Genomic DNA, 27859 nt, shown 5'->3' on the forward strand with positions numbered 1-27859 from the left:
GTGCTGGGGGGCAGGTACATAGTGATACTGTAGTCAGTGAAGGGCTGCAGAGGGGGGCAGGTGAATGTTCCCTCCTGGCCATGGAGCGTCTCCTCTCCCTTCACCTCCTCAGCCTCACAGGGAAAGGAGGAATTCTTTTCCAGCCGGCACCTGGCCCGAACCTGCTGGCAGGCGTCAGGGAGCCTGCAGGTCCAGTTCAGTTTGATGCTGGTGCTGGAAACCTCCAAGGTCCCAGGGACAACCTGGAGGACATCTGTGAAGGAAACGTTGCAAGAGGGTCACCCCCTTCCCTTCCCCTCCCAGCCTTGCAAGGGTGCTGCAGTCCGACAGCCCTGCTCCCCACCAGCCGGCTGGGAGGCAAAGCGAGAGGCTGAACCTGGTCACTCCAGCTCTCTGGTAGGGGAGCAGGAGGAGTCTGGATAGGAACGAATGTGGGTGAATGTGTGGACTACTATTGCTCAAGGCAGTTTTCCCCACTGAGTCAAAACTGAGGTGTCTGTGGGTCCCAGCATCTCTACAGTCCAACAGATGCAGCTCTTAGAAAGACCTAGCCCTTTCATGCTCTGCGTAGACCCCAGGAGAAAGGCTCATTTTGCCTGACAGTATAGTGAGAGATGGAGCTCCCGGACACTACACGGAGTAGCTCTCCTACACCACATCCCCAGGAAAGGGATGAGGGGGAAAAGGGCCCTGTGCTGCTTCCCCCAAGCCTCTCTGGAAAGGCGAGGAGCAGGAGCTTGAGGGACTGGGGCACCCACAAGGGTCTCATACTGTGCACAAAGCTTGCACAGAGACTGATGTACCAGTGTTTGATGCTGGTGCCTTGTGGCATCATCTAAGAAGCCAGGGCTATTTCATGCCTTAGGAACCTGCCAGAAGAAGTCAGCAAAGCAGCTAAGGGCGCCAGGCGGGATACCCTGAAATCTTGGGCCATGCACGGAACTGTCCCTCAGGGTGGGTCACAGAAGAAGCATCCCTTTCCACTCCCACAGACCTCCTCACACTACCCATGCTCCCAGCTGCCTGTGGGGAACCAGCCCCAAGCCCTCTTGCTGTGGCCCCGGTCTCATGGCCCTCAGTGAGCTGGGGAGCAGCAGAGGACTATTGTTTTCAAAACTTCAGGGACTTCTCACCGGGTTCCCAAATCAGCCCACTATTGCCCTGTTCTCCCTTGGAGCAGACCTCCGTGCCCCAAGCTGTGAGAAGACGGTGCCAAGCCTGTGCCCACCGTGACACAAAGCCTGGAGGGCACCAGCCTACAGGGAGCAAGCTGTGGTACTCACAGCTGCCTGGTCTGAGAGGACACAGGCAGCAGAGCCCACTGATCCCCCTGCCCCAACCGTGATGCCATGCAGACCACAAATTCCATCACACACACTCTCCCATGCTTCTCTCCTTCATGCACATGCTCTTGCCAGAAGCCCTCAGAGTCACCCTTATGACCCGCATGTCCAGCAAGAACCTCCCATCCACTGGTGAACCGCAGGCTAGACCCAGGGCAGGCTCAGGGGCTGCCTCGACACGGCCTTCAGCAGCACCTACCATTTCCCCAGGCAGGCAGAGAGCCTGAAACCTGTGCATGCACAGCCTGCCTTCCCCTGCTCAGGAAGGGCAGAGCAGGCAGCCAGGAGAGCTCCTGATGCCTCCCTTACCGATGCACTCCACGCTGGACCGAATGCGAATCCAGCCACCTCTGCTGTCCTTTCCAAGCCAAACTTCTCGGTATACAGGTTTCCCATGACTGATGGACTGGACTTCACTTGAACATTTGACATGGGTGAAGGACACCTGGAAACCATCAGTGCAACTCAACATCACTTCTTCATTCTTCTTGTAATTCTCCTGGTCTGGTGCCAGCCGGAGTCTTGAGTCCCACCGGGGTCTTTGGCACATTTCTGGCAGAGGTGAAAGTGGGTGTTAGTTGGAGTGGGAGGTGATGAGGTGGGGCATGTGTGGGCAGTGGGAGGGAAATCCCCAGCAATCCATGCAGCCCCTGAAGGGAGAGGGAAAATGACATGTCCATCTGCCAGGATATGACGCGCAGGCAAGGCTTCTAGGGAGGGAGCTCTCCTTGTGTACCAGAAGTGTGAATGATCACTCATCCAGGAACCTCCCCCGTTCACCCTTGTGCCCAGGGACACTATATTCTCTCTTCCACAGCCCACAGCAGGGAGCTTCCCAGGACAATCACCCCTGCACTAGGAGACCCCCTCCAGCCACTCATTCAGACATGTCACCCACCGCAGCTCAGGCTGCCCTTGATGGGCCATGGCACCACCAGCCCTGCTGGGATGCACATCTCTCCAGCCATGGCTCATCCTTCCCACAGGGATCAGAGATGCCCCTGTCACACTTCAGGGGTCCCTGTGCTGGCTCAGTCAGTCCCTCGACTACTCTCCTACTGCCCCATGCCACCGTGCAGTGGAACACGGGGATAAGCAATGCCTTCTCCATTCACATCCTCTGCTTTACCACAGCCCCTGCCCTTTTTCCCTGCCACAAGCCCTGCTCCATCATCCACATCCCCTCCTCACCACATTCACCATCCTCCAGGCTGAGCAGGTACAGCCTGTCCCAGCAGTTTGCTGAGTGCTGTGAGGGGAGGCTTTGTGGCAATGATTCTTACAGGCAAAGATGCTGGCACCTGGGAAGGAGCACTTCCCTGTTCCAGCCTCTGCAAGGGGCTCTGGGAGTCCTTGGAGTGCTTAAAATACAATCTTCCTTCTCCCAAAGGGGCAGAGAAGGGATCTCACAAGGTTCAGACCATCTTCTGAACAGCCATGAAGAAGTACAGACATGCTGGTGAACAAGCCACTTATGGTCAGGCTTTGCTCTCAAACAACCCCGACTGCAGGAAGCAAGAGATGCCCAGCTGAGCACGGCAACCAGCATCTGTGTCCCGCTGACACACAGCTACGACCTACCCCATGCCCAGCCACACAGCCGCTCCCCATGCCCAGGCCCATCCAGCTAGCAAAGCGGCAGCAAGTTCCCTTTTGCTCTGCTCTCAGCAGGCACAGTGTCCCTCGGGCACACCTGGGGATAGGGTGTGTACAGAAAGTGGTAGCCCTGCTCCCTGAAGACCCTTCCCCCTGACACACTATGCATGAATTCATGCCTGATTCATGCCTGCAGCCTTTAGGAAACGACTGGCAACTGGCTTGGTGCAGGGCATGGACCCATCCCCGACTGCTCAGCCCAATCCCGTCCGTCCCACAGCACCCCCAGTACACCCAAACCCCACTGTGGCTTCTGCCCCCCGGGGTCTCCCGGAGACAGCAGATGCCCCAGCTGACACAGCCCTCAGGGGTCCACCTGGGCTCCAGCCCAGGGCTGCCGGCAGTAAAGATGCACATCAAACTTGCAGGAGGAAGAGCAGCAAAATCTCTCCAGGGAAGAGAAGGAACTGCTTCCTACCTGTTTTCCAGGGCACTCCTTGGACCTTGGGATCAGGTTCTTCCTGGCTCTGTGCTGGCAGCGGAGATAAAAGGACCAGGAGAAACCTCAGAGCCAGCAACTGCAGGGCCATGCTAGCATGAAGTCCCCAGGCAGGACTGAAACCTCAGCCCCACTTGCTGCCTCTGAGCCCAGGCATCTGTGACTGACTGCAAGACTTGCAACAACAGGAAGGAAACCGACACGTGTGGAAATCTTATGAGGTACAGGAGGCTTCCTGGGAGGCACCCTCCCATCAGTGTCAGTGCTGCTGCCTTTTGCTGCCTTTTTCCCCCAGGGGCATCCAGGCTCTGGTATTCAACAGAGGAACCCCTGTCAAGATCCCGGAGTTTCCCCACAAAACCCTCCTAGTGACCCGAGTGCATTCACGAAGTGCTGCTCCTACTTCTGAGGCAATATCCATGTGCTTCCCAATGCCACTGCATGGGTTTTAGAGTTGCGATGAGTCACTGCACTTCCCCTCAGTGATCACAGGAGATGGAGGACTTCTGAGAAAGCACATAGAGAAGCAGGGACAGGAATGGGGAAGTGAGCTGCAAGGAGTACCTCAAGTCCTGAAACAGTCCTTGGCCCTTCTGAAAGGCACAGTCAACCCATACCTGCTCATCCTTCCCTGCTCCTTCATCCCCAGCTGCCTCCTCCTCCTCCCCCACCGCCTGGCAACACTCCTCTGTCCCAAGGGTGCAGACCACCCTGCCCTCCAGTGCCAGCTGAGTGCCTGAGGAAACCCTCACTCAGAGGTACTAAACCATCCCCCTTGCTCTGCAGCAGCTCCTGCTTTTCTCTTCCTCCAGAACCTCCCATGGGCCCACATGGGATGTCTCAGATCCCAGAGAACTGGGTGATCAGACACAGGGGCTGCAGAGGAGCAAAGACCAGGCTCATCCCTCAGCTTTGCCCACGGCACATGCACAGGACACACTCCTGCCCAGAAGAAACGCGGGGAGCACCACCACTGACTGGTTCCCAACACACGACCTGTCCAAACGCATGTCAGAGGTGCCCAGCACAGCTCTGAAGGCCTGGGGAGGCTGTCAGCCACAGCTCCAGGCCACAGCAACCCTGTCCATGGCCTCCCCTCAACCATGTGCAGTGAGCTCAGCACCCCACAGGGAATGAGGGGACCATGGCCCCACAAAGGCAATGAGGGGACCAGGCAGGAGCTGGGGCGGGGGAGGGCTAGCAGCCCCCTCCAAACCATCAGGTTGTCAGACAGAGCAGGCAGAGTCATAAGGCTGACAGCCCAGGGACTGACTGGTTATGGGGATACAGGGTGGGGAGCGGGGCAACCCAGGAGGGGGCAGGAGCACAAACCAACCCTCTGTTTCCCCATATCCCAGCCCTGCGCTTTTCCCTTTCTCAACCAGCAGCAGCCACATGGGGTCAAGCTCCCTCTTCCCCTCTCTGCTCAACACCCATCAAGAGCAGCTCTGTCAGGCACGCAGGTCACACCACAAAGCTCCATGGGAAGGAGATGCTTTGGTCCCAGGGGCCAGCTGCAGTGCCGCGGTGGTGGTCAGAGAGCTCATATGAAGGACTGCCAAAACATGTCTTTACTGGCACATGCAGGCTAAAAAAAAAAGGCTGGAGAAGAGAGCGGTTGATTGCCCCATCTTCCAGCAGTATCCTCCTCACCAAGGAGAGCCTTCGGGCTGCCCCTCAATCTCCAGGCTGCACTGGGCACCAGCATCCCCCAGTGCAGGAGAGACAGTGCCTCCTGGAGGCTGCGCTGGGGCGGCGGCAGCAGCCAAGATCAAGCAGATCCCAAAGGCTGCAGGATGGGGATTTCCCAAGAGGGCCAGGGACAGCTGCACCTTACAAAATGGGAAATGAGCACCAACACCCATGGAGGGGGTCACAGACCAACACAGAGGTCCAGCTACGCCTAGCTGAGACCATGCTACTTGTAGGATGGGGAGGAGGGAAAGTAGCAACCCGAAGCCTTGCTCTGGGAGCACGTAGCTCCTCAGGCATGCTTCCTCAGGGTTGCCAGGGGCTGGAAAAGCCTAGTCCAAGCTCCTCCATGACGATTCATAGGGACACGGCTTTCACACACAAAGCAGGGAGGAACCACGACAAGGTGGGAGCTGTCATGGGGCAGGCAGCCCCTGCACACCAGAACAATTTATTGGTTGTTAGGACACAGCAGCACAACTGTGAGGGCAGTGCAGTTGCCAAACTCAAGCAGAGGCTGGGGTCTAGATGGACATGGGAATATGGCGCGGGGAAAGAGAGGTTGGGACCCAGCAAGCTGCTTCAGTCTCACAGGACACTTGCAGGCACCAGAATGAGGGTGAGATGGCTTTGCCAGAGCACTGGAGGACTACCAGAACACATCCTTGCTGGCACAAGCCTTGGGCTGCTCCTGCTCTGTGACAAAAGATGCTGGAGCTTGATGAAGGAGGAAGTTTGAGGGGGAGCAATAACCCAGCACAAGCTATATGAGGTCCTGCTTCCAGCCTGGGGACACCAGGCCTCGAGAAGGGACTATGGGAAGTGCCATCAGCACCGAGTTTTGGACATCCGACCCATCTTCTTTCCCTCACTGCTCTGACTGTCTCCTGAGGACTCCAGAGCAGGCAACGGCTGGGGCAACATCTCTCCAGCCTGGCCACCTTTACCTGCAGAGACAAAGGACACCCAGGGCAGAGGCTGCTGCGTGCCCTCAGCAGCGCAGGCAGCTCATGTCACCAGAGCTGCCGCTCTCCACTCGCTCTCTGCCACGCCAGGGAACACAGGCAGGGCACTCCGTGTCCTACCTGCATCTTCCTCTGCCAGAAAAGTCCCCTTGATCACGCAGTAATTATCCAAGTTCTCATAGGGCTGGAGCTCTGGGGGGACAACATGACAGAAACAGCCTGAGGGACGCAGGAGCCGTGGGAGAAGGCACAGGGCAGACCCAGGCAGGCAGCAGCACTGGGGGCTGCAGGGCACCCTGGGACATGCACCAGCAGGGCAGCAGGACTGGGCAGAGGCAATGCCTCCCCCGGGCAGGGCGAGCACGAGGGGCAGCTCCCAAACCTCACTGGCACCACGGGGGGACCCCAGCCAGGAGCTGTTGGAAGAGGCAGCCGGAGGAGGCTCTCGGCTGGGCATAGCAGGTGTGGGATGCACCGCTCTGGCTGGCAGGTCAGCCAGAGCCAGCTGGGCTGCCTGCAGCCACTCCAGGATGGCAACAGGCTCTCCTGCAATAGACCTGTTTCCCTCCCAGCTCCAAACCCAGCCTTACAGCCGTCTCTGTGATGCAGACCCCACCTGTGTAATGATCCTCTTCGGCTTTCCTGGGCAAAGCCTTTCTTTTCCTGGGAAGGCAAAGGGCAGTCCTGAGTTGGGGGAGAGGCTGATGTGGCCCAGGGCCCCGTGGAACCCAGCGGCAGAGGCATGGAGGGCTCTGCCCACCCTCCCTCTGGGCCCCTCGTGAGCTGGCAGGCATTGCCCACCAACACGCCAGGGGACAGCAGCAGCAGCAGCAATAGCAACAAGGAGGAGGGTCTCTTAGCACACACGGTCACTGCCCCAGCCCCAAGGAAGATGCTTATGAGCCCCAGCCAGGGCCCCTACAGCTGAGCTATGGTAGGACCAGCCAGCTGCATCGCCCATGGCCAGAGAAGGGTGGGAGCAGTTGGGGGACCCCCATCTCCATCCCCATCCACCCCACCGCACAGCGTGGCAGGAGGCAGAGCAGCGACTCCGAGTCTCTTGCCTACTCACCTGGACAGCAGAAACCACAGGATCCCTGCAGACAGGGGGACCACCACCAACGCCACCACCACTACCATGACCACCGACCCAGGCCACAGACCCAGAGGCTGTCCTGCAACTAACACAGTCAGGAACGGGTGCCACAGCCTGGACCATGCGCCAGCAATGGCCCCAACCTTGGCATTCACTGGGGGTGTGCATGCATGCAGACACATGTATCCAGGCTCTGCTGTCCTGGCTGCTGCAGGGACAGGCAGTTGAGGCACAGCCTTCCCCTGCCTTCATGTCTGCAAGTCAGGGCAGGGCAGAGGGATGTTCTGGAGCATGGGGACTTGCCCCATCTTCCATACGCAACCGGAGGGTCTGAAAGCCCACTCAACGAGCCTGCACACAGCAAGAGGACGCACAGACCCAGGCTCAGCAGCCCTAGTGCTGTCTGACCTTGAGCCTCAAGTGCATCCTTATGCAGGGATGAGTATCATCTTCTTTAGTGGAAGAGTAGAGGGGCCAGCTCTGCTCTCGCATGCACAAACAGGGACTGAGCGACGCAGCTGCTTTGAGGACCAGGCAACGCACCCCCTTGAAACAGGACCCACCCAGCCCCACAGCCCACTGCTGAGTCGGGCTCTCAGGGTGACCACACTCCCTGCCTCTCTCTTGTTGGGGACAGAGTGCATGGACACACAGCTCTGGAAGCTGCTCCAGGCGCAGCGCTCACTCCCAGGGAGGCCACCTTAGCCAGACCTAGAGCAGAACAACCTTTACCTGAGACATAGGTTCGAAATTCCAGGCGTGATGCAGCCCCAGCACCAGCTGCCGTCAGGCCCTGCACTGTCACTGTGTATTTGCTTCCAGGTGTCTGATGAGGCGGCGTATACTGAGTGGCAGACTGGTTCACCAACACCTGACTGAATTCAAGGAAGCTGCCATCGTGTGCTCTCCTGGCTGTGATGTTCAGCTAGAGGAAGGACAGGGAGCTGGTGGGGAGCAGCACCGACCTCCCGCACATAGTCAGGGAGGGACACAGCGGAGAGGGGCTGCTGCTGCTGCTGGCTGCAGACAGGAGGGGACCTCACCCCACCAGAACCTCCAGCGCTATAGAGTTGGTGGGCCCTGGACGAGGACGGCTCACACTTCTCCCCCACGCTGCCTGCACAGAGCTCCAGGCAGAGGGGTGCCTGGCGAGGCGAGGGAGATCATGGGCAGCCTGCGGTCCCCTGGTACCTGGTATCCGATGATCTCCCCCTTGCAGGAGGGCAGCGCCTTCCACCTGAGGGACCCTGTGCTGGGATCCAGCCACAGCTTCTCCGGTTTGTCCGGCACTGGAAGCACAGGAGGACGGGGTCACGCACGGGCACGGTGAGGAGGGGCTGAGCCCAGAGCAGGGTGCAGGCAGCTTCTGGACCAGGAGACGGCCCGCCAAGGGACCCCCCAAGCAGGGTTTATCCCCCACAAAGGCTGCATGTGCTTCAGCAGCAGCAGGAGCAGCAGTGGTGTGGTGAGGAGGGGGAGAGCGAGGAGGGGACGTGCTCTGCTCCAGGGCCCTGCACAGCCCCTTCCCCAGTGCCCCACAGGATCCGATCAGCCCTGATCCCAGGACCATCACTGCAGGGAGTGGATGCTCCGGCTGAGCTGCCGGGCAAAAGGCACCTTTACATTTCATGTAAACATACCCGTTTCCTTTGTTCTGAGAAGCCGTGTGAAAAGGATCGTGCTGGGCAGCAGTGAGATGGTGACACTGTAGACAGTGAAGGGCTGCAGAGGGGGGCAGGTAAATGTTCCCTCCTGGCCATGGAGCGTCTCCTCTCCCTTCACCTCCTTAGCCTCACAGGGAAGGGAGGAATGCTCTTCCAGCCGGCACCTGGCCCGAACCTGCTGGCAGGCGTCAGGGAGCCTGCAGGTCCAGTTCAGTTTGATGCTGGTGCTGGAAACCTCCAAGGTCCCAGGGACAACCTGGAGGACATCTGTGAAGGAAACGTTGCAAGAGGGTCACCCCCTTCCCTTCCCCTCCCAGCCTTGCAAGGGTGCTGCAGTCCGACAGCCCTGCTCCCCACCAGCCGGCTGGGAGGCAAAGCGAGAGGCTGAACCTGGTCACTCCAGCTCTCTGGTAGGGGAGCAGGAGGAGTTTGGGGTCATGGTACGCTCGGAAGCTGGATGTGACCTTTTGGGATAATTCCCCCAGCGAGACGACTGCCCCCGTTCATTCAAACATCAGGACGTGGCAGGCTGGAATAGAGGGAAGCGCAGGACAGTGTCCCCCCAGCTGGGCTACATCACAGCTCACAAGGAGCAACAAAGTGGTCCTTCTGCTCTCACACCCTCTGAGGTGTGTGGCTGCAGTCATCCTTCGGTGCCATGGGAGAGCACAATGGGACACATTTCATCCTGGCCTTATAGGAGCTGCTTCCACGGTTATCAAACCTCACAGCATGGGCCCCAAGGGAAAACCATGACCTTCCCATGCTGACTCTCACCCAGACACATTCCCAGCATCCTGACCCTGCAAAGGACCATCCTGCGCCGATGCCTCCCTTACCGATGCACTGCACGCTGGAGTGAATGCGAATCCAACCACCCGTGATGTCCCTTCCCAGCCATAGGTCACTGTATACAGGATTCTCATAACTGATGGGCTGAACTTTGCCTGAACATTTGATTTCAGTGAAGGATGGCTGGAAACCCTCGGGACAGCTCAGCCTCACTTCCTCGTTCTTCTTGTAATTCTCCTGGTCTGGTGCCAGCTGGAGTCTTCGGTCCCACGACGGCCTCTGGCAAGTTTCTGGCAGAGGTGAAAGTGGGTGTTAGTTGGGGTGGGAGGTGACAGGCTGGGTCAGGGTTGGGTGGTGGGATATCAGCAATCATTCACTTTGGAGTAGAGCAGGCAGCCAGGAGAGCTCCTGATGCCTTTCTTACCAATGCACTCCACACTGGACTGAATGCGGATCCAATCGCCTGTGATGTCCCTTCCCAGCCATAGGTCACTGTATACAGGATTCTCATAACTGATGGGCTGAACTTTGCCTGAACATTTGATTTCAGTGAAGGATGGCTGGAAACCCTTGGGACAGCTCAGCCTCACTTCCTCATTTTTCTTGTAATTCTCCCGGTCTGGTGCCAGCTGGAGTCTTCGGTCCCACAACGGCTTTTGGCAAGTTTCTGGCAGAGGTGAAAGTGGGTGTTAGTTGGAGTGGGAGGTGACAGGCTGGGTCAGGGGTGTGTGGTGGGAGAGAAGTCCCCTGTAATCCATCCAGCCAAATGCATCCAGAGGGATGGTGACATGTCCATCTGCCACGACGTTACCTGTAGGCAATGTGTGTTTGGAGCGGGCTCTCCTTGTGTACCCAAAGTGTGAGAGATCACTCATCCATCAACCTCCCCCATCCACCCCGTGTCCGTGGACACTCATAGCCATCTCCCACAGCCTCAAGCGGGGAGGTTGCCACATCGTCTCTCCCTGCCCGCCTCCCCTGAGCACCGGGCTGCCCGTGCACGGCCAGCCCCACACTTGCACAGGTCTGTCCCTGCCCAGGGCAGCCCCGCATCCTCATCACCTGAGGGAGGGCATTGCTCTTGCCCCTGCTGCATCCCCCACAGCCTCCAGCCCCGATGCCAGGGGCTGACCCAGCCCCAGGCACTCAGGACTCCCTTCCGTCGCCTCCACTCCAACTCCTGGGGCTGCAGGAGATGTCCCCAGGGTCCCTCACCTACACGGGCAGAGGGGGACAAGCAGAGCTGTGCACTCCAGGGTGGCATCTGCAGGTGCAGCAAGGAGCAGGCCACCTCCGTGGGCACCTCGGTGCCGGCCCCGGATCCGGCCCCAGGCCCTGGCACCCATCTGCAGGACCCCACGCTTGGTGTGCTCAGGAAAGACTGCAGGAGCTGCTGGCTTGCCTGGCTGGCACTACCTTGTCTCTCGTCCCCTGGCTGGGCTGTCCTCTTCAACAGTTTGCAGGGGCAACACAGCACCAAGGAGGGACTGTGGCGTGCCTGCAGCTCAGCTGGACAATGTCATGACTGGCTATGGAGCGTGAAGATAGAGAGGGGGCATGGGAGAGCTGCTGCCGCCTCACTTACCAATGCACTCTACAGCCTTCGCAATGTGCGTCCAGGCACCTGTGCTGTTCCTGCCCCACCAGGCATCTCCATAGACTGGTTCCCCAGAACTCACTTGCAGAAATTCCCTTGCACATTTGACCTTGGGGAAGGATGGCTTGAGATCTCCAGGGCAGGTCAGTGTCAGTTCTTCATTCAGTTGGTAATTTTGTTTGTCTGATGGAAACCAAAGTCTTTCATCCCACTGGGGTTTTGGGCACTTTCCTGTCAGGCAGAAAGTGTGAGAGTCCTTCTCGGGGACAAGGGATGCTCAGGCGGGAGGGGGACCGAGGCTTTGCCATGACTGACTGTGGTGTCAGTGTTCAACACCACCAGGAAACCCAAGGGCCCCCAGGTGCAGGAAAGGAGCTTGTGCCTGGGCAAAGTGGTGATATAGGACACTGGGAGAGAGGTGAATTGAGGGGCAGGATCCGGCCTCCTCCGACCTGCAACTCAGGAATAGACTGGGAGGAGACGCAGGGACAGTGAGAAAACCTGCCCCACACTGAAGGCTTCTGTCCCTCCCCACCTTGGAGGCGGCTCCCAACTGGGGCCCATCTCTGAGCTGTGGCCAAGGTGTCAGATACGGCAGGATGCCCAGGGTCCCTCCTTGCGGAGAAGCGCATATAGCAGGGGAGACCTACTGCTCTCCCACTTACCTGTGGTGCAGGTCAGGCTCTCTGCCACCACATGCCATGTTCCCTGAATGTCCTTCACCTCCCAAGCATCCTTCCAACCTGGAGACGTCCCGTTTGCACATCTGATCACAGCAAGGGGAGGAGGGTCCTCCACAAAGCAGCTCAGTGTCACCTCTTCATTGAACCTGTAAAACCTCTGCTCTGGGGTAAAGTGGAGCCTCAAGTCCCACTGGGGCTGCTGGCATCTCTCTGCACAGAGGAGAAGGAGCGGGTGTAAGCAGGATGGGAAGGTGCCTGCTGTGGGGTCTAGTGCCCTGAGTTTGACACTGTCCAGCTCCTTTGGTTGCCACTTTGGACTGCAAATCCCTCTCTTGCAGCCTAGAGCAGAGTTAAGGGTGGCAGCAGGCCACCCAAGAGCAGTCCCCTCCATCCCTACAGAGGTGTAGGCTTTCCCACTCAGGCTCCATTTGGGTAAGGCTGACCAGGGACTGGGCTCCTCCCTAGCCTTCACACAGAGGTCCTTCCACTCCCACCACCTCGGCCATATGCCCAGGCACTGTTTGAAGGCACAGGGCTCACAGCAGCAAGGTGCCGAGACAAAAAGTGCCCCGGCACTGCCAGGACAGGGGGAAAGCCAAGGCATCCAGGTCTCCTGAGCCGGGACCGTCACCCAGGTAGGGCTGAAGCACGACCACGTCACGGAGGGTCTGCCACCAGCTCAGGACCCCAAGGTCAGGGTGATGCGGGGCTGTGCTTACCCTTGCAGGTGGCAGTCCCGTTCCACGAGATCTGGGTCCCACTGGAGATGCATCTGAGCTGGGGGACCGATGGCACATACTCCCCAGCACAGCTCAGCTGCACCAAATTGTTCAAGGCATGGCTGCTCTGGTTTGGGGTAAGCTGCAGCTTGGGGTCCCAGTCAGAGGGAGCTTTACGTCTCCCTGTGTGCGACGGACAGGAGCGAGAGCCCTGAGGATCACTGGGCTCCGGCAGCATCCTCGGGGGTGAGGAGGCCGTGTCCAGAGGGGTGCTGGTCCCCCTCACTTCAGAGGGCTGGCAGAGATGAGCACCTCCCAGGATGAGGCCCCAGACCCCAGGTACATTAACTCTCCTTGCACCCTCAGGTGCAGTGCAGGAGGGTTACCTGCAGGCCCTGCTGCCCACTCACGTGCTGCGGAGGGATCCCAGCCAGCAGGATCCAGCAGCCCAGTGGATGCTGCTCTCTCCTGCGCTCTCTTCCCCAGAGACAGGGGCAGTGGGAGTGCACCAGTGGCCCTCTGCTGCCATTGCTCACCCTCCAGACTTGTGCTTACAAGGCAGCTGCCAGCACCAACAGCCTACCCTCAGACCTTCACATCTACATTCACAGCAGTGACTACAAAGCTCTCACCCCACTCCATGCACCCTGCCTTTTCTGTGCACTTAACCCAAAACGAGATGGCCTTGTCCTGCCCTGGTAGATGTGTCTCCCAGGCTTGCTCACCCAGTGCAAACTGAGTCCATTAGGAGGCATCAGGGTGGGAGGTGGCCTCCCCTAAATTAGGATGAAAACCTCTCTTCAGCTTCACACATCTCTACAACTTCCCACTACGTGCCAGCCAGCACTCATGGGGCTGCACTCCCTTCCACTGGAACAGGGGCATCACCACACTTCCCTTATCTGGTAGTGGGTTCTCACATCATCATCTCAACCCTGCACCCTGGCCCTCCATCACAAAGGACAGTGGCTACCAGCCCCATCCTTTGAGACCATGTGTGTTGTCCAGATAGGAAACTTCTTCTTCCCCCGCAGCTGGATCCCTCACAGTGCCCTCAGATCACACACTTCACTGTGACAGCCAAAAGCCTTGACAGACCTGAAACCCTTCACTCAATCTGAGCCTTGTTAGTCATCCCTGGCATGTACCTTCCCCCCTCCCATCATTAAACCGCCCTGAAGTAGCGCACATGCTCTCCCACTCCTGCCCCAAGGTGACATCCAGGATCCTTCCCACCCCAGCAGAGTCCAGGGTACCTGCCCAGCACCAAACATTTGAACAAGGATACCAGCTAGCAGGGAGGACATCCCTCTGCTGCAGGAAAATGAACCACGCTTCAAAGAGCAGATTTTCGCCTGTGGGAAGGAACATTTCTTTCCTATTGTTACTTGTCAGGAATCAGATCCCAAAGGCTGGCTGTCCCTAAGATGCTCTACAATCCGAAAGGCTAGGGAGCAACACCCTTACACAGAAGGAGGACAGAGGATGCACTAAAAGCACAGCCTGGCTCAGTCAGGAGGCTGACGATGACCTGCAATGCAAGAGGACACAGTGACAAGCAGGTTGCACTCTTAAGGGAGTAGAAGTCGACAAGAAGAGCCAGTGAGGAAACAGCTGGCAAGGCCAAGGCACAAGAAGGGACATAGCAAGGGGGGGCAATGGGAGCACAAGGCTGTCTCATGCAGACCTCAGTGCGGAGAGGAAGGTGAGCAAAACTGGGCCAAAAGCACTGTCAGCAAGTTACGCAAGCCTTTGTTGTCTAGGTCTGGTCTAGAAAATGCATGTGGGTCATTCAGATGTTCATGGCTATTCCTGAACAGCAATGACACAGGACACAAAGAGAAGGTGAAAAAAGCACACGTCTATGGCAGACATGATTCCTTGATGACACTTGAAGAGAACCAACTGCAGCAAAAGCCCTTGCGGGCCCTTGGCTTGGCACCAGAGCTTTCCTCTCAGTACAGGTGGAGGCAAGCTCCGCCTCTGCCTGCAGCTCTGCTGGGCTACCCATAATCCAGACTCCAATGGCCTCCTTCAGTGCTGCAGACGCCAGTGGCACAATAGAGGATAATGGTCAGAAGCTCAATTTGGTGCCCACACGTCTTCTTCAGACAGAGAACCAAGAAATCTCCCCCAGCCACTCAGAGTCAATGCCTCTACTGAGCCCATCACACCCTCCTCCACCTGGTACTCCTCAGGCCAAGGAGGGAGAGCCATGACTACGGACAGGGCTTCCCAGGGATGGGCTGTGAGGAACAGGAGGAAGGGGCAGGAGCTGCTGCTGAGTCAAGGGGAACAGGCTCCATCCTGCCCTGGATAGCTGAGGGGTGCCCATTGCTGGAAGGGCAGCATCCCTCCAGCCACCAGGGATGGGTGACATGACTCACGACCCATCCAATGACTTGGCAAGCCACTTCTGCTCGCATTTCCCTGCAGAGACAATGACTCACGCCTCCGGACTGCAAGCCCCGGGTGCAAAGAGCAGCCACTCCTGCTGTGCCCATGGGGACCTCAACAGCTACTGGCAGTCCCAGGGCACAGCACACAGTCTCTGTAGGAAAGCCCACATTCTCCATAGGAAGAACCCAGCAGAGACCCAGGAGGTGCCCCTAGCCCTCCTGGCATGGAAAAAGAACAGAACAACACTGTTAAAGAACAATCCCACCAAACTACAGTTCCCCCAGCCCTAGGGATTACAGGAGAGAGCAGGCATCCCAGCTAACACAGGGATTCACCTCACAGCTCCCCCCGTCTTTGCTGAACACCACCACGACCTTCCCCTGAGATACAAATGTTGCCTGGATTGCCCCAGGAAAGCCACCACTGCTCTCATTGCCCCAGCTTCGTCTGTCCACCATGCAACAAGAATTGGCCACCTCCTGCTCCCAGGGACACTACCCACTCACCAGAGGGACACTGCAGCTCCCACGCTCATGGAGGCTTTCCCAGCACACTGACATTTGCCGCCCTCCATCTCCAAACAGACCTTTGCCCCACCACATCCCAATGGATGCCCAAGTGCCTCAGGACTGATGCAGACACTAGTCTCAGCCCTTCCCAACACAGCTGCTGTGGGCTGAACAGGGTAAAAGAGTAGCAAAACCTTTTCTGTAAGAGAGAGGTGCAACCCATTCTTACCTGCTTCCTTGGCCCCCTCCTGGTTCTTGGGACCAGCGTCCTTCTGTCCCCACACAAGCAGCAGAGGGGCAAGCACCAGGAGAAAGGCCAGAGCCAGCCCTCGCAGGGCCATGCTGGCATGAAGTCCCTAGGCAGAACTCAGTCTGAGCCACTTAGGAAAGGTGTATGCGTAACCCAGCACTGGAGCTGTGCAGACACAGAAATGAAACAGCCATGTACGGAAATCACATGTAGTGCAAGAAGCTTCCTCTTTGGAAAGAGAGCATCCCACTAGCCACAGGGCTGCTCCTTGCCCATCTGCCCACAGGTAAGTGGGTCCAGGCTCAGTGGGGTCTCCTGGGTGCCTTGGTCCAGCCTTTTTGCCAGCTATCGCAGGACTCCATAGCCCTGCTCCCACAAACACCCCCAGAACCTTCTCGGGTCTGCCTCACTCCTCTCTTCCTCCAGATCCAGGGGTGGATGTTGAAGAAAACAGCCCTGGTTCACATGCCCACCAAGGGTACTCTCTACATGCATCACTTTTGCCTTGAAAACTCTCTACTTATTACCTTGAACTGACACAGCTGCAACAATCTTGCTGCTGAACCCCACCAATAGACCTTCCAGATCTGACAAGCCTCTGAACAAGCCAGATATGGCTCATTTCCCTTCTCCTCCAAACCTTTCCTGCTATCCTGCTCTGACCTCCACTTTCTCAGTGCCTTCTAGGATGTGAAGTGCCTCGACTTGGGCAGTGCACACAGTACTGGGGGTAAGGGGGTCTTCCTGGAGCTGGATGGAGAAGACCTATTCCTGTCCCTGGCTAGGCCAGGCAGGGTCTTTGGGTATGGGAGGGAATTCCCCAGGCACTCCTCGTTTTGGGCCATAACTCCAAGGCTGGCTCACTCACACTGCCCCAGTCTCCTGTCCCTGAAGACGCCACTGCCAAGCTCTTCTCTGAGCTCTTCTCTTTCCAGCTCACATACTGTTGCATGGCCTCAAGCTTCCATGAGTCCTGGCTCCCTGCACTGTTGCAGCTTTCCTGGGCAGCTCCTCTTTCAACTTTGTGGTTTATACGGCCTCCCTCTCTCTGTTGCCCTGGACAGAGTAGTATGATTCCTCTATGGTCCAACACAGTCAGTGTGCTGGGAACGGGTGCTGTCACCCAGGGTGCTCATCACCACCCGCTGGGACCAGCTGGCCCAGAGCTCCATGGCAAATCCTTTCCCAGGAACCACCATCCTCAACACCGCAGGACAGTGCCCAGTGTATCTATCTGCCTTACCCCAGGAGAGCAGCAGCACTGAGTGGTTTCTGGAAGCTAGGTGTCTCCTAAGATCCATTCAGGAACATCAGTATATCACGTCCAGCTGTCTCACATACAGCTGTTGTGAGATTAATGGGGTAAAGTCTTCTAGCAAGCTTGCAGCAGGTGGACCAGCAGCACTAAGTCATGTCCTCCTGTTTCCTTGGCTGTTCCCTGGCCTTTGGGAACCAGGCTTTTTTTGTTCCTGTGCAGCCAGCAAAGGTGCAAGCACCCAGGAGAACGGCCACAGCCAGCACTCACTTGGTGATGCCCTCATAAAATCCCAGTGTTGGATGTAGACACTCTCACTGCCTCTCTTTGCTATCTGGAAGAAGCAAAAACAGTGAAAGAAAACAGCTAAGCTTCAAAAATGCACTTGTGGTGCAAGAAGTTTCCTATTGCAGCTGATGTGAGTATTTCGTTTCTTTACCCCTATCCTGAAATGCACTGTGGCCTAGCAATTTGTGTTTGGCCTCTTCCCCCTTAGAAATTTACCATTTTTTGAGATTTGTTGTATTGGTGTATAGCATGTGCTAGAAAAATGCTGAAAAACTACTGAAAGCCAGCAGATTCAGTCATATGCCTAGCTCTTACACAGTCTAACATTACAGCTGCTAGTTCAAGTGAAGATGCCTTACTTCACTGGGAACCACATAGCAAAGTTCAAATGAGAGAAGGTTTCCAAGGGACTGTCAAGCCACATAGCAACTCATGAATCCAAACTCAGCATGGCATGATCAACAGGAGGTGATGAGCTTCAGCTTCATGAGACCACTTGCTGCGCTTCCAAGAACACATCACATGTAGGCTATGCATATTCTGTGTACACCACTGTAGCCCTTGCAACAGCACTAAGTCTCACAGAACCATCTCAACACATCTTAGATGCTTTCTTATACAGATTTCCTGCTGTAGTGTGCAGTGGATGTGTACGCTTTTGCACTTAATAAAGCCAGCCAGTCACATACCTTCCTATCAATGGGGCTGAGGCCCCAAGGCTGTTGATTTGATCATTGTAAGCATCATTGATGGGCTGTTTCCTGGAGGTCCAGTTCGATCGTCAATGAACTAACACGACTCAGACCTTCGGACTGAAGAGAGAAAAACCTAAACCATCTTCAATTTACAATCAGTTTTACTGCTGATAGGGAAGAACGTTGAGGGCTCAAAACCATCCGTAAAGCCACAAGGGAAGGAGAAGCAGCTGTGGCTTCTGACGATCCGGCTTTGTGGAAAGCACTGTATGTGCTACTATATCCAACCACAATCCCCTACAGTAAATTCTGTTCCTGTGTCAGACCTCACAAATAACAGAAATATATCTGAGGCTTATCCCCATCCCTGCTCCATACCTGTCGTTGAGGGACCCTGGTGTGGGGCATACCTATAGATCATCAGACACAGCCATGGTGATGGTGGTGGGCTGAGGCCAGGCTGGGATGTTATCCCACAGGGTCAGGATCAGGCCTGGGGAGGGTAACCCAGTCAGATCCAGCCCCGGGCTGGCCAGGCAGGGGTCTGCTCCCTGCACAGCACCAGCGCACGACCCTGTGTGATCTGGGGGTCTGGCTCCCCACATGTTGCTGCTTCCTCTCCAGGACACAGCATCTGCCTCAGCCAGGGCTGCAGCCTGCGCTGCCAGAGCCCAGAGGCACTTCTGGCAGGGAGAGCTGGAAAATGCCCGCAGGATCCCAGCTACAGCCTAGCCCCAAGCCCTGCTGTGGGGTTTTCCTCACCCCTCCAGCAACCTTCCCGACCCCACCAGCCCTGAACCTTCTTCTATGCAGGGATCTTGCAGCGCTGTCAGGCGGACAAAGGCCAGGGCACCGTGCCACCCTGCACTTAGGAACCCTTCAGCCCCTTCCTCAAGGTGACAGTAAAATCCAGATGTCCCAGTCCCCTACAGCACAGCTCTCCCAGACCTGGGGGGAGAATCCCAGACCTATGGGCAGAATCCCAGACCTATGGGCAGAAAGAGGGTAAGGGGAGCCCCAACAGTGCCGGGGTGCAGAGGGATCCCTGCAGGGGGACAGCCTGGTCATGATGGGTTATCACAGCCTGCCTTAGGCCCAGCAAAACATCTGGGAGGTCTGCAGGGAGCTGTACTGGCTTGGGAGCGGGTTGCCATCGGGACATCTTTACTGTCACCCAGCTGGTGGCAGCAGCCAGGGCAGGGACTCCCTCTTGTGGCACCGGCCACCCAAAGCTGCCGTCTCTGCTCCCAGGGTGGCTTATGGAGCTGCCAGGTCTGCCCGTGGCCTGGCCTCCCCCAGGAGAGGTGGGCTGAGAGCAGAGATGTGAGGGGGGACAGCCCGGCAGGGCGCAGGGGTCCCAGGAGGGCACTCCTGGGTGCTGGGCAGAGCTGTGGCAGGCCCCGGGTGCTGGGTAACCATCCCTCCTTCCCCTCTGCTCTGACTGCTGCAGCGACCTCTTTCCAGGGGAGGGAGCAGGACCTGCTGCCTGCTCTCCACAGCGAGCATCTCCCCACCTTTCTGAGTCCATCTGTGCATGGCCCCCCACCCCCCCGCCATGCCCCTCTCCTCAGAAGCATGGACTCAAGCCAAGCAAGACTGTCTGCCCTGGCACTGCCACCTAGACGCGTGTCCCTCTGCAGTGACAGACAGCCCACAGCCCCCTGCCCAGCCTCCCCAGGCCCGTCTGGCCTTGTTCTGCAGCCCACACCTACCCCAAATATACCCCCACTTCCCTTTGCTCCCAGACTGCAACCCTCTCCCATCTGGCTGCACACTTGCTGACTGCCCAGAAAGGTATTTTTAGCACACAAAATTGGACATAAGCAGTTTGCAGCTGGGAGCAGGGTGGAGTAAGGCTGGAGGGGCGTGGGATGCTGCCTTTTGGTTTGAGGAAGATGTGCTCAGAAATGGGGTTTCCAGTTCTGACCTCCAAGTAGTTCCACATCTGGTCCAGCTGTTCCTGCTCCCATCCCCAGGGCCATCTTCGGCACATCCCACACTGGTTCTTGGACAGGGAACCTGGCTAAGCCCAGGAGGTGGGAACTGTAAGATCTGGAGCAACACCTCACACCAGACTAGCTTCTCCCCAAACCCTGCTGCCTGAAGGTGCTGCTTTCGAGGCAGGCTCTCTGCATCAAGATCAATACTTCTGACTTGCTCTTTCTGCTCCTGTGTTTCACACCCACATCCCCTCATCTGCCCTCTGGCAGGGGTGGCATATTGTGCCTGTGGTCTCTCTCGCTGCCTGAGTGGAGCAGCTCTCTATCTCCTAGACAAACCATTTGCTCTGCACCTCCTTCATTGCACAAGCCTCTCTACATCACTGTCGTTCAAATGCTCCACCCAACCCCATGTGCTGGCCCCACACGTCACAGCTATCTCTCATAGGCAGCTGATGGAGTGCATGTGTTTGGTGGAGTCATCCTTCTGGATGGAATCTCTCCTTCTGTACACGGGTCTTGAATAAAGGGCTTGGCATTTCCCCCTTTCAGTTCTCAGCTTGTACAGCTTCCAGAGGAAAGCAAATCCTGAGGAACTGCCTATGCCACCCAGGGTAGCTGGGAACAGAGAAGTGCTGAAAATAACCTGAGCCCGGAAGGAACCAGATGAATAGGGAAGAAAAAGCCAAGCATCTGTTTCCCCAGTGAAATGGAGCCTGGTTGGGGGGAAGGTGGCACAGCTGGTGGTGTTAGCTGGTCTTCTGGGGGCTGCACAGACCCATCGTCCTGCCTGGCGCTGTATGATGATGCCTTGGAGGAGGCATCGCTGCTGCCAGGGGGGCCCTGAGCTGGCACAGCTCCCGCCTGACCCATCCCAGAATGGCTGTCTGTGTCCTGGCTGTGCGGTTGCCACCAGCAGAGCGCTGTGCCTCCGCAAAGCAGCTTCCCTCACACATGGGGAACTGGAAAGTCAAGGTCTGGGCTGGGCTCCTGCTCACCCCTTTCCTCAGTGTGTGGCCCTGCAGAAGCCCCTGGGAGTCTGCTGGCTTCCCCCAGCCTTCAGCCTCTGACGAAGGCTTGTCGTGGTATGATGCTGTTCCCCAGAAAGGCTGGGCAGGTGGAAGAGAAGGAGGGAGGAGGGCACTGCATCCTGGTAAGTCAGTGAGAGTGGTGGGGATGGCATGGTGCCCAGAGCCCAGAGAGCAGCTGTCCTTTGTTTTATAAATAAGTGGATAAAGTCACGTGCGTTTCCAGCCCAGGATCAAGCCAAGGGGAAAATGCTGAGCAGATCTACAGCAGCACCACAGCTGACCTCTGGGCAAAGGGAAGGCTCCATCCCATGTAACAACCTCCTATCGGGAACCCCCTCTTAGCCTGGCCTATTCCCCCTTGGACAGCAGAAATCCCACAGAGCCCAGGGCCACGAGACAAGCAGGCTGGGGAGGCAGGTTTCCAGGCAGGAGGCAGTAGGGACGGAGGGTGGATGCTGCTTCACCCCTGCCACGGAGGAAGTCAGTCTCTGGTTGGCATTGGGAGGAGGATATTAGCCTCCCTCCAAGGAGCCTGGCGAGATGATGCCTGTGATGGTCCTTCTTTGTGAGAGTCCAGGCTAGAGGGCATCCACACAGATGCTCCTGAATGTCCCATAAGAAAGGACTTGCCATGCATCATGGTGTGCCTTACACCCCAGGTGCTAGACTAGTGGTGACACGCTTGGCTCACCCACAGCCTGCAGCACCAGGTCTCTCCTGGCTGTAATTACCCCAGGAGACCAGTTTGTCCAGTGCTGGCGCAATCAGCCACTGTAGAACAAGGGCTCAGCAGGGTGGGGTGACCAGCCAGCCATGACACAGGTGGACAGAAATTAGGCCACAGTAATCAAAAGTATTAATATGTTATGGTGGCATGCAGGTGCTGCCTGGGAACAGGGCTGCAGCGTGCAGGGAACAGCAGGATCAAAGCCCTGCCCCATGCACCTCAGCTCTACCTTTTGCTGTATCTGACAGAGATCCCAGGTCAAAGCAGCACTACCAGCACTTGCCCTGGCTCAAGTATCATTTGCTTCTACTGTTGCTGGCCTGGGACCATCAGCCTCACATGTTTGCCACTAAGGAGTTGGACTCACTCTCCTTCCTGATGTTTTACCCACCGTGGTGTACAAGGCCGCCGTGTGTGGACAGCCCTGCTCCTGCGCTCTGTTGTGTTGTAGAGATGTCCCCGCATAGAACACCACACCTCCTTTCCTTGCCCTTGTCTTCGTGGCAGACCCTGGCACACCTTGTCTGTGCCAGACCCCGCCATGTACTACAAGGTGCGGAAAGGTTTTTTGGCCCAGGCCCCAATGTGCTGATGCACTTCCTTGGAGGTCAGGGTGCCTCGACTCGTGGGAGAGGACAGAAGACGAGAAAGGCTGGCAACACTGCTCACAGAGCTCACTCAACTGAATGAGATTTTCAACAGCCAGGAGAAGCAATAAAGAGCTGTGATTGAATTGGCTGCAAGCAGCGGCATGATGGCGACTTCCATGCCGAACACAGCGCATCTGCCTTCCCTCCCCATGCTGGGCCATGCTCCAGCCTGTGCTTCCTCAGCCTGCCTTGCCTCCTGCCTGGACAGAGTCTGGACAGGGCACGGGGACAAGGGAAATGACTGGGAAATGCCCCAAGTCACAGGGAGCTCCTGATCTTGCTAGTGCATGGAGAACTGATGGTCCACTTTCCAGCCTCTCCGACACCTGGACAGAGCATCACTGCCCACACATGGCTGTGGCATCAGTGACCTCCAGGTGAAAGGCTCCCATGGACATCCAGAGCCCAGCACCGTCACCCTGCTCCTCTGTGCCCTGGCACAGAGAGGGGAAGTCGAAGGGGAAGTCGAAAGGGAAGTGTCAGCAGCCGCAGGAGGACAGGCACACGGCTCAAGTCTCCTCTCTGCCTGGAGGTGGCTGTGTCTACATTTCCTGCTGGGAATGGCTCTGGCCCATGACCTCCTTTGAACCTGTCCTATTTAGCACAGGACAAAACTGTGTCAGGGAACCAGCTGAGCGGTGTGGGCAGTTACAGGACCACGCTTAGGCCAAGGAGTTACTCAGAGAGGTGTAGCCTGAGTGTCTGCTGGCGCAAGGGTGAGGAGCCCCTTGCAGCATCTACCTCTTGCTCGGGCATCTGGGAGAATAAGCAGGGCTCCACAGTCTCTACCTGGGGACAGGAGAGCAGGAGGGACGGGGAGCATCTCTCTCACCCATGCTGCTGTGGTTGGGGTCGGATGTGCCCTTCCCAAACAGAAGCTCAGAGCTCACCAGGGGATGGTTCTCCAGCCTGATGCATTGCTTTCCTCCAGAAGGTTTTCCTTTTGTCAGCTTTAGGATGGGTAAGGAAACCAGGGCAAGGCTGAGGATGTTGATTTGTTCTGTAGGGTCTTTGGCAGGCACTGTGCTGAGCTATGCATGCCCTCACCGGCCTTTCCATCCACATTGTTGTGCTGCTTCTGAGTTCCTCCCTGCAGCAACATCAAGCCGTGCAGATGAAAGGGCAGTGATGAACCATGGGTGAAGTCTCTTCCCCGAAGGCATAGGCCAAGACCCACTGAGCACTTTCAGCTCTGCTCTCCTGCAGCTGGTGCTGTGGATCACAGGGCTGTTCCCACCAGCTCAGCCAAGGCCAGTCCTGGACCTGCTCTGATGTGGTCCCGCTTGGCCCACCACTGCAGCCAGACCAGGTTCTTGGAGTCTCTGCTCCTAGTTTATGTCTGGCAGAACCACAAGCACTTCAGGGACGCTGCGCTGTGGCTGGGGAGTGTTACTAATAGCCTGGCAAGAGGCAGGAGATGGAGCAAGGCTGGCACAGCCTCCTTGGGGTGAGTGTGGAGCTGCTGAGAGCCCCATTTCCCAGGGCCAGGTCAAGAGGACAAGGAGCAGCCCTGTTACCTGCTGGGCAGCCTTGGAGGGTGGGACCATGGCAGGAATTGTGAGATAAGCTGTTCAGGCTGGTTCAGGAGTAGGGTGAGAAATGCTGGAGGTGGTAGCATTGCCCCTACCTGTTTGGCACGAGGTGACTAGCTCCTGGTGACCAGTGAAGCTCTCTTCAGTGCTGGTTCACTGCAAGGATGTAGTTGTGCTACAGGTGGTGAACGCATGGCCAGAGCTGCCAGACCCTCCTTTTCAGAGGTGGTGGTTGGTTTTGTTTCATCAGTATTCTCAATGTTTTCAAATTCACAGCCCACAGGGCTTCCAGCAGGCACACACTCATCTGGGTTCAGGCACCACTGGCTCAGTCCCCTGCCACCCTGTTGTGTACCCTGGCAAGGTCACTGGGGCTTGTTTGAGGAGAAGCGGTGCAGGGACCTGAAATCACAGCCCACCACTAAGAGATAGGGTTGGCATGTGGATGCTGCCTCCACAGATATCATGGTACTGGCACCCAGGCATGAGGAGCATCAACAGGAGACAACGGGAGGCAGTGAGCAAATGCTGCCAGGAGCTGTGCTGGCTCTGCTCGTAGAAAATAAACAACACAACAAATATTTGAAGCCCTCTTACTGCAGACAGCCCCGTGTTGGCCTTGCAGCTGGAGTTCCAGGGAGGAATGGGGGGGAAACAATATGCCTGCACAGTGGGGACCTCACCAGTCCCTGCTCACAGCTGGACGTGGGCTGCTGCAACTTGCAGCCATGGAGCAGAGCACGCACAGCCCTGCACTCGCTGAGCTCAGCAGTACACAGTGCGCTGGGAAATGTAGTCTGCTGCATCACCTGTGCTGTGTGCTGTTGGGCATAATGAGGCTGCACATGAACCACTGGGGCTGGGACCTTCTCCCATGTGTTCTGGGTTCCTGCACTGACCAGGCCTCCTAGCAGGTTGCAGCAGACCCTGCTGTGCCCCCCTCTCCTGCTTCCTATGGGGCAGAAAAGGGAGATGTTTGCGGGGACTGGCCCTCTTATAAGCAAGGAACTGGGGAACGTGCAGGACATGGGCAGGTGCGGAGATCTGCTGGGTGATGTGTGGTAATGTACGAGAAGAGCAGAGGTTGTCAGGGGACAGGAGGAGAGAGGACACCTGGGACCAAGAGGCTGCACCCACATTCTGGGAGAAAGCACCAAAGGGAGTCATGTGAGTCAGTTGATTCTCCTTGTCCTGCTCACCTCTGGGTCTGTACAGTCTCTCCAGGCTGTAAAACCCTCCTGCAACGAAGCCTTGTGCCTGCTCTGGCACAGCTTCACACACTGGCTCCCCACAGCCATCCCTGGACACCCCGCAGCAGCAGCCATTAATTTGCCTGAGTGTTTGCAGAGAAGATGCCTCAGGTGTGGATGGGCTCTTGCACATGGATGCACAGGAGGGGACTGCTCCAGTTCTGGCTCCGGGGCTCTGAGCAGGACAAGCCTTCGGACAGGGTGGGTTACTGTTGGCTGATCCCAACCAGAGCTGTGCTGCAAGGACCCGGTGCCGCGGGTACTGGTGTGAAATGGAGGTGGGAGCGCAGCGAGCACCAGGGTTTCTGCGTGGAAGTCCCCCTGCATCCCTCACTGCCCTGCATGCAGCCTGGCCACCCCACTGCTGTGGTGTGCCCTGATCCTTACAGAACATCCCCAGCCCCTGCACCTCTCCAGCAACAGCCTCCCTGGGCTGCTTGAAGGGTCTTGCCCCTGCTCTGCCTGGGTGAGGCACCATCCCCAGCAGGCAGGGAGAAGATGTTTCTTAATCCCTGAGCCTTCTCCCCATGAGAGGAGGAGGATGAAGAGCCCAGATGGAGAAGAGCAGAGAGGACAGAGCCCCCTCCTCTCCCCACAGCAGCTTCACAGGAGCAGAGCACAGCCAGGGAGACTTCCTTCCTGCTCTTCCTTACCGGGGCTTGAGGAGCTTAATTCAGGGTTTGCTGCAGGCTCAGCCCAGCCTGGCTTTGCACCCAGCTGCCCAGGGTGTACCTGCCTGTACCACAGGAGGGATCTGGGGCACTGGGGACCTTTAGCTATGTCTCATCTCAATGCTGCTGTGCCAGGCAAGAACAGAGAGCATGGTGGAAATAACAGTAGAGTTACCAGTGCTGATGAGAGAAGGGACCGTAAATCCTGCAGCAGCAATTTCCACAGCCAGGGCCATCTCCAGGGTTTTAATTTATTCGTTACAACTTAATTGGATGTAAACCCAGTCACTTGCAAGCAGCAGGAGCCCTGAACAGGCGGTGGTCCTGCACTTCTCTCTGCAAGTTGCCTCTCCAGGACTCCCCATCTCTGCTGCGGTGCCTTGACCCTCAGGGGGCTGCTGCTCATGTGCACTCAAGGGAAAGGGAGAGGCAACGTTCGCTCTCCTCCTGGCCCCAGCCGAGCTGGCTTTGCTTCTCTGAGCAGCTCCCTACACCACTGAGGAGTTGGTGACTGGGCTGTGGGTTGCATCAGGGTGCTCAGATTTCGAGTACCAGGGCTGAGCCTGGGCAGGCAGGAAAGGCACCCAGTGCCATCTGAGCAGCTGCAGCTGGCCGTGGTGGTAGAAGGGCAGAGCCTGCAGCCTCCTGTCCCCACATGGAGACACTGGTCTCTCCTCTCCGTGCCCATCACAGGAGGCCTGTGAAGCTGCTCCTGTCATTCTGTCAGGCTATTGTCAGCAGGACAGGCGCGTGAGGCCCAGAAAGCCCGAGAATGTGGCCTGTTGCACAGCGCGGTTCCCCACGGCTGCAGCAGCCTCCCTAGCGCACACCATCAATCACCCTGGCAGGCAGAGGCACCAGGCTGGAGTGGTACTGGTGAGGAAACAGATGGCTCAGACCCATCGAGACAGGGACTAGCAGAGCCCTGTCCTCAGGCTCTGCCTCACCACACGTAGGAAACTTGCCCTGCACAGACCCACTCCCTTCTGTGGACCTGGAAGAGCAGAAATACCAGGCATTTCCAGGGAAGGCAGGGGACTGATCCCACTACAAAGAAGTCAGAGGCTCAGTTCACCTCCTCTAGCCCACAGGGTTATTCTGCCTTCTGGGACAAGGAAGAAAACCCAGGGCTCAGGGTCCATGGTGTTTACGCTGTGTTTAGTGGCACCTGGAGCCGAGCACTGGCCAAAAAAAATGCCACACCAGGAGACACTCCATGTGGCTGCTCTTCCCAGCAGGGAAAGCAGCTAGAGCTGTGCAGGGCATGTGGAGCCAGCCCTACCACACAGGGAAACAGCTGGAGCAAAGCAGTTGCGAGGTAGCTGGGGCGGCAGGGCAGCACAGGAGGGTTGTGGGAGCCGGGGAGACGGTTGGGGCAGGGCTGGGCCACCACAGGCGGGTGGATGGCAAGGAGAGCAGCAGCAAAATCTGTGGGACAGAGCAAGGGCAGATCTAGCTGCAGGGAGTCCCTGGGCAGGAAGGACAGGACAGATCAGCCTCGGAGCAGGGAAAAGGCCGGGGGGGGGCGGAGCAGAAAGCAGGAGGAAACGGGGGAGAAGTGGAAGAGCTCAGAAAAGGGAGAAGCGCGAAGGGGTGCAACAGGCACTGGGCATACTGTCACTGAGAGGCTGCGTTTCCCTGCTCCTCCGAAGGACAGACCCCGCAGCCCCCGGGGCCCCGTGCAGGCAGGGGTGGGTGCACGGGGAGAATCAGAACCCCACATCCGTAGCATCCTTGCAGCCTGGCGATGGCTGTGAGGAGAAATCCGAGCCTGTACCAGTGGGGCCCATCCTGGCACGTTGGGGGAATTGGACCCATGCTCCTTGTATGGGGTGGGGCTGCATATAATATGGGGAGATCAGATCCCCACGCCCCTGGTCCATCTGCTCAGGGGCCGGCTGCTACGAGGAGAAAAAGTCCCGCAGCTACAAGGAGCATCGAGGCCGGGCCGGGGGTAGGGGAGGATCCGAGCACTGCCTCCACCGGGTCTGTCCAAGCCGTGCACCGGCAGCTCA

At 57.4% G+C, this 27859-nt stretch overlaps 3 protein-coding genes across 3 annotated transcripts in view; 1 reads left to right on the forward strand and 2 right to left on the reverse strand.

Annotated features, from left to right (window-relative positions):
* The window catches only part of LOC104833280, a 4556-nt gene extending 960 nt beyond the window's left edge, over positions 1-3596 (reverse strand). Inside the window, exons 1-3 of the mRNA XM_010569865.1 lie at positions 3418-3596; positions 1653-1895; positions 5-253 (exon numbers count right to left, since the gene is read on the reverse strand). Of these exons, the coding sequence (XP_010568167.1) occupies positions 5-253; positions 1653-1895; positions 3418-3529 (604 nt within the window). The 5' untranslated portion in view covers positions 3530-3596. The remainder of the gene's footprint in view (positions 1-4; positions 254-1652; positions 1896-3417) is intronic.
* Positions 3597-5958: 2362 nt separating this feature from the next.
* LOC104833281 lies at positions 5959-15896 on the reverse strand. Its single transcript, XM_010569866.1, has 9 exons — positions 15785-15896; positions 9695-9937; positions 8832-9122; positions 8383-8480; positions 7924-8116; positions 7168-7345; positions 6712-6758; positions 6216-6287; positions 5959-6077 (listed from the first exon to the last, which is right to left on the reverse strand). Exons 1-9 carry the CDS (start codon positions 15894-15896, stop codon positions 5959-5961), a joined length of 1353 nt encoding a protein of 450 aa, XP_010568168.1.
* Positions 15897-22282: 6386 nt separating this feature from the next.
* Positions 22283-27859, forward strand: part of TESK1 (testis-specific kinase 1) — a 16662-nt gene continuing 11085 nt past the window's right edge. Inside the window, exons 1-2 of the mRNA XM_010569867.1 lie at positions 22283-22304; positions 27736-27798. Of these exons, the coding sequence (XP_010568169.1) occupies positions 22283-22304; positions 27736-27798 (85 nt within the window). The remainder of the gene's footprint in view (positions 22305-27735; positions 27799-27859) is intronic.

Source organism: Haliaeetus leucocephalus, unplaced genomic scaffold, assembly GCF_000737465.1.
Source record: "Haliaeetus leucocephalus isolate CR32 unplaced genomic scaffold, Haliaeetus_leucocephalus-4.0 Scaffold278, whole genome shotgun sequence".
Classification (NCBI taxonomy): Eukaryota; Metazoa; Chordata; class Aves; order Accipitriformes; family Accipitridae; genus Haliaeetus; species Haliaeetus leucocephalus.

Excerpts from the sequence above, each read along its gene's own strand:
- LOC104833281 (XM_010569866.1), bottom strand. The coding sequence starts at position 15,896 with ATGGCCCTGCGAGGGCTGGCTCTGGCCTTTCTCCTGGTGCTTGCCCCT. Across the intron at positions 7,346-7,923 it reads ATTTCGAACCTATGTCTCAG|TGAATGCCAAGGTTGGGGCC; the intron begins GTAAAGGTTGTT and ends GCACACCCCCAG. Across the intron at positions 6,759-7,167 it reads CTGTGGTTTCTGCTGTCCAG|GAAAAGAAAGGCTTTGCCCA; the intron begins GTGAGTAGGCAA and ends TTGCCTTCCCAG.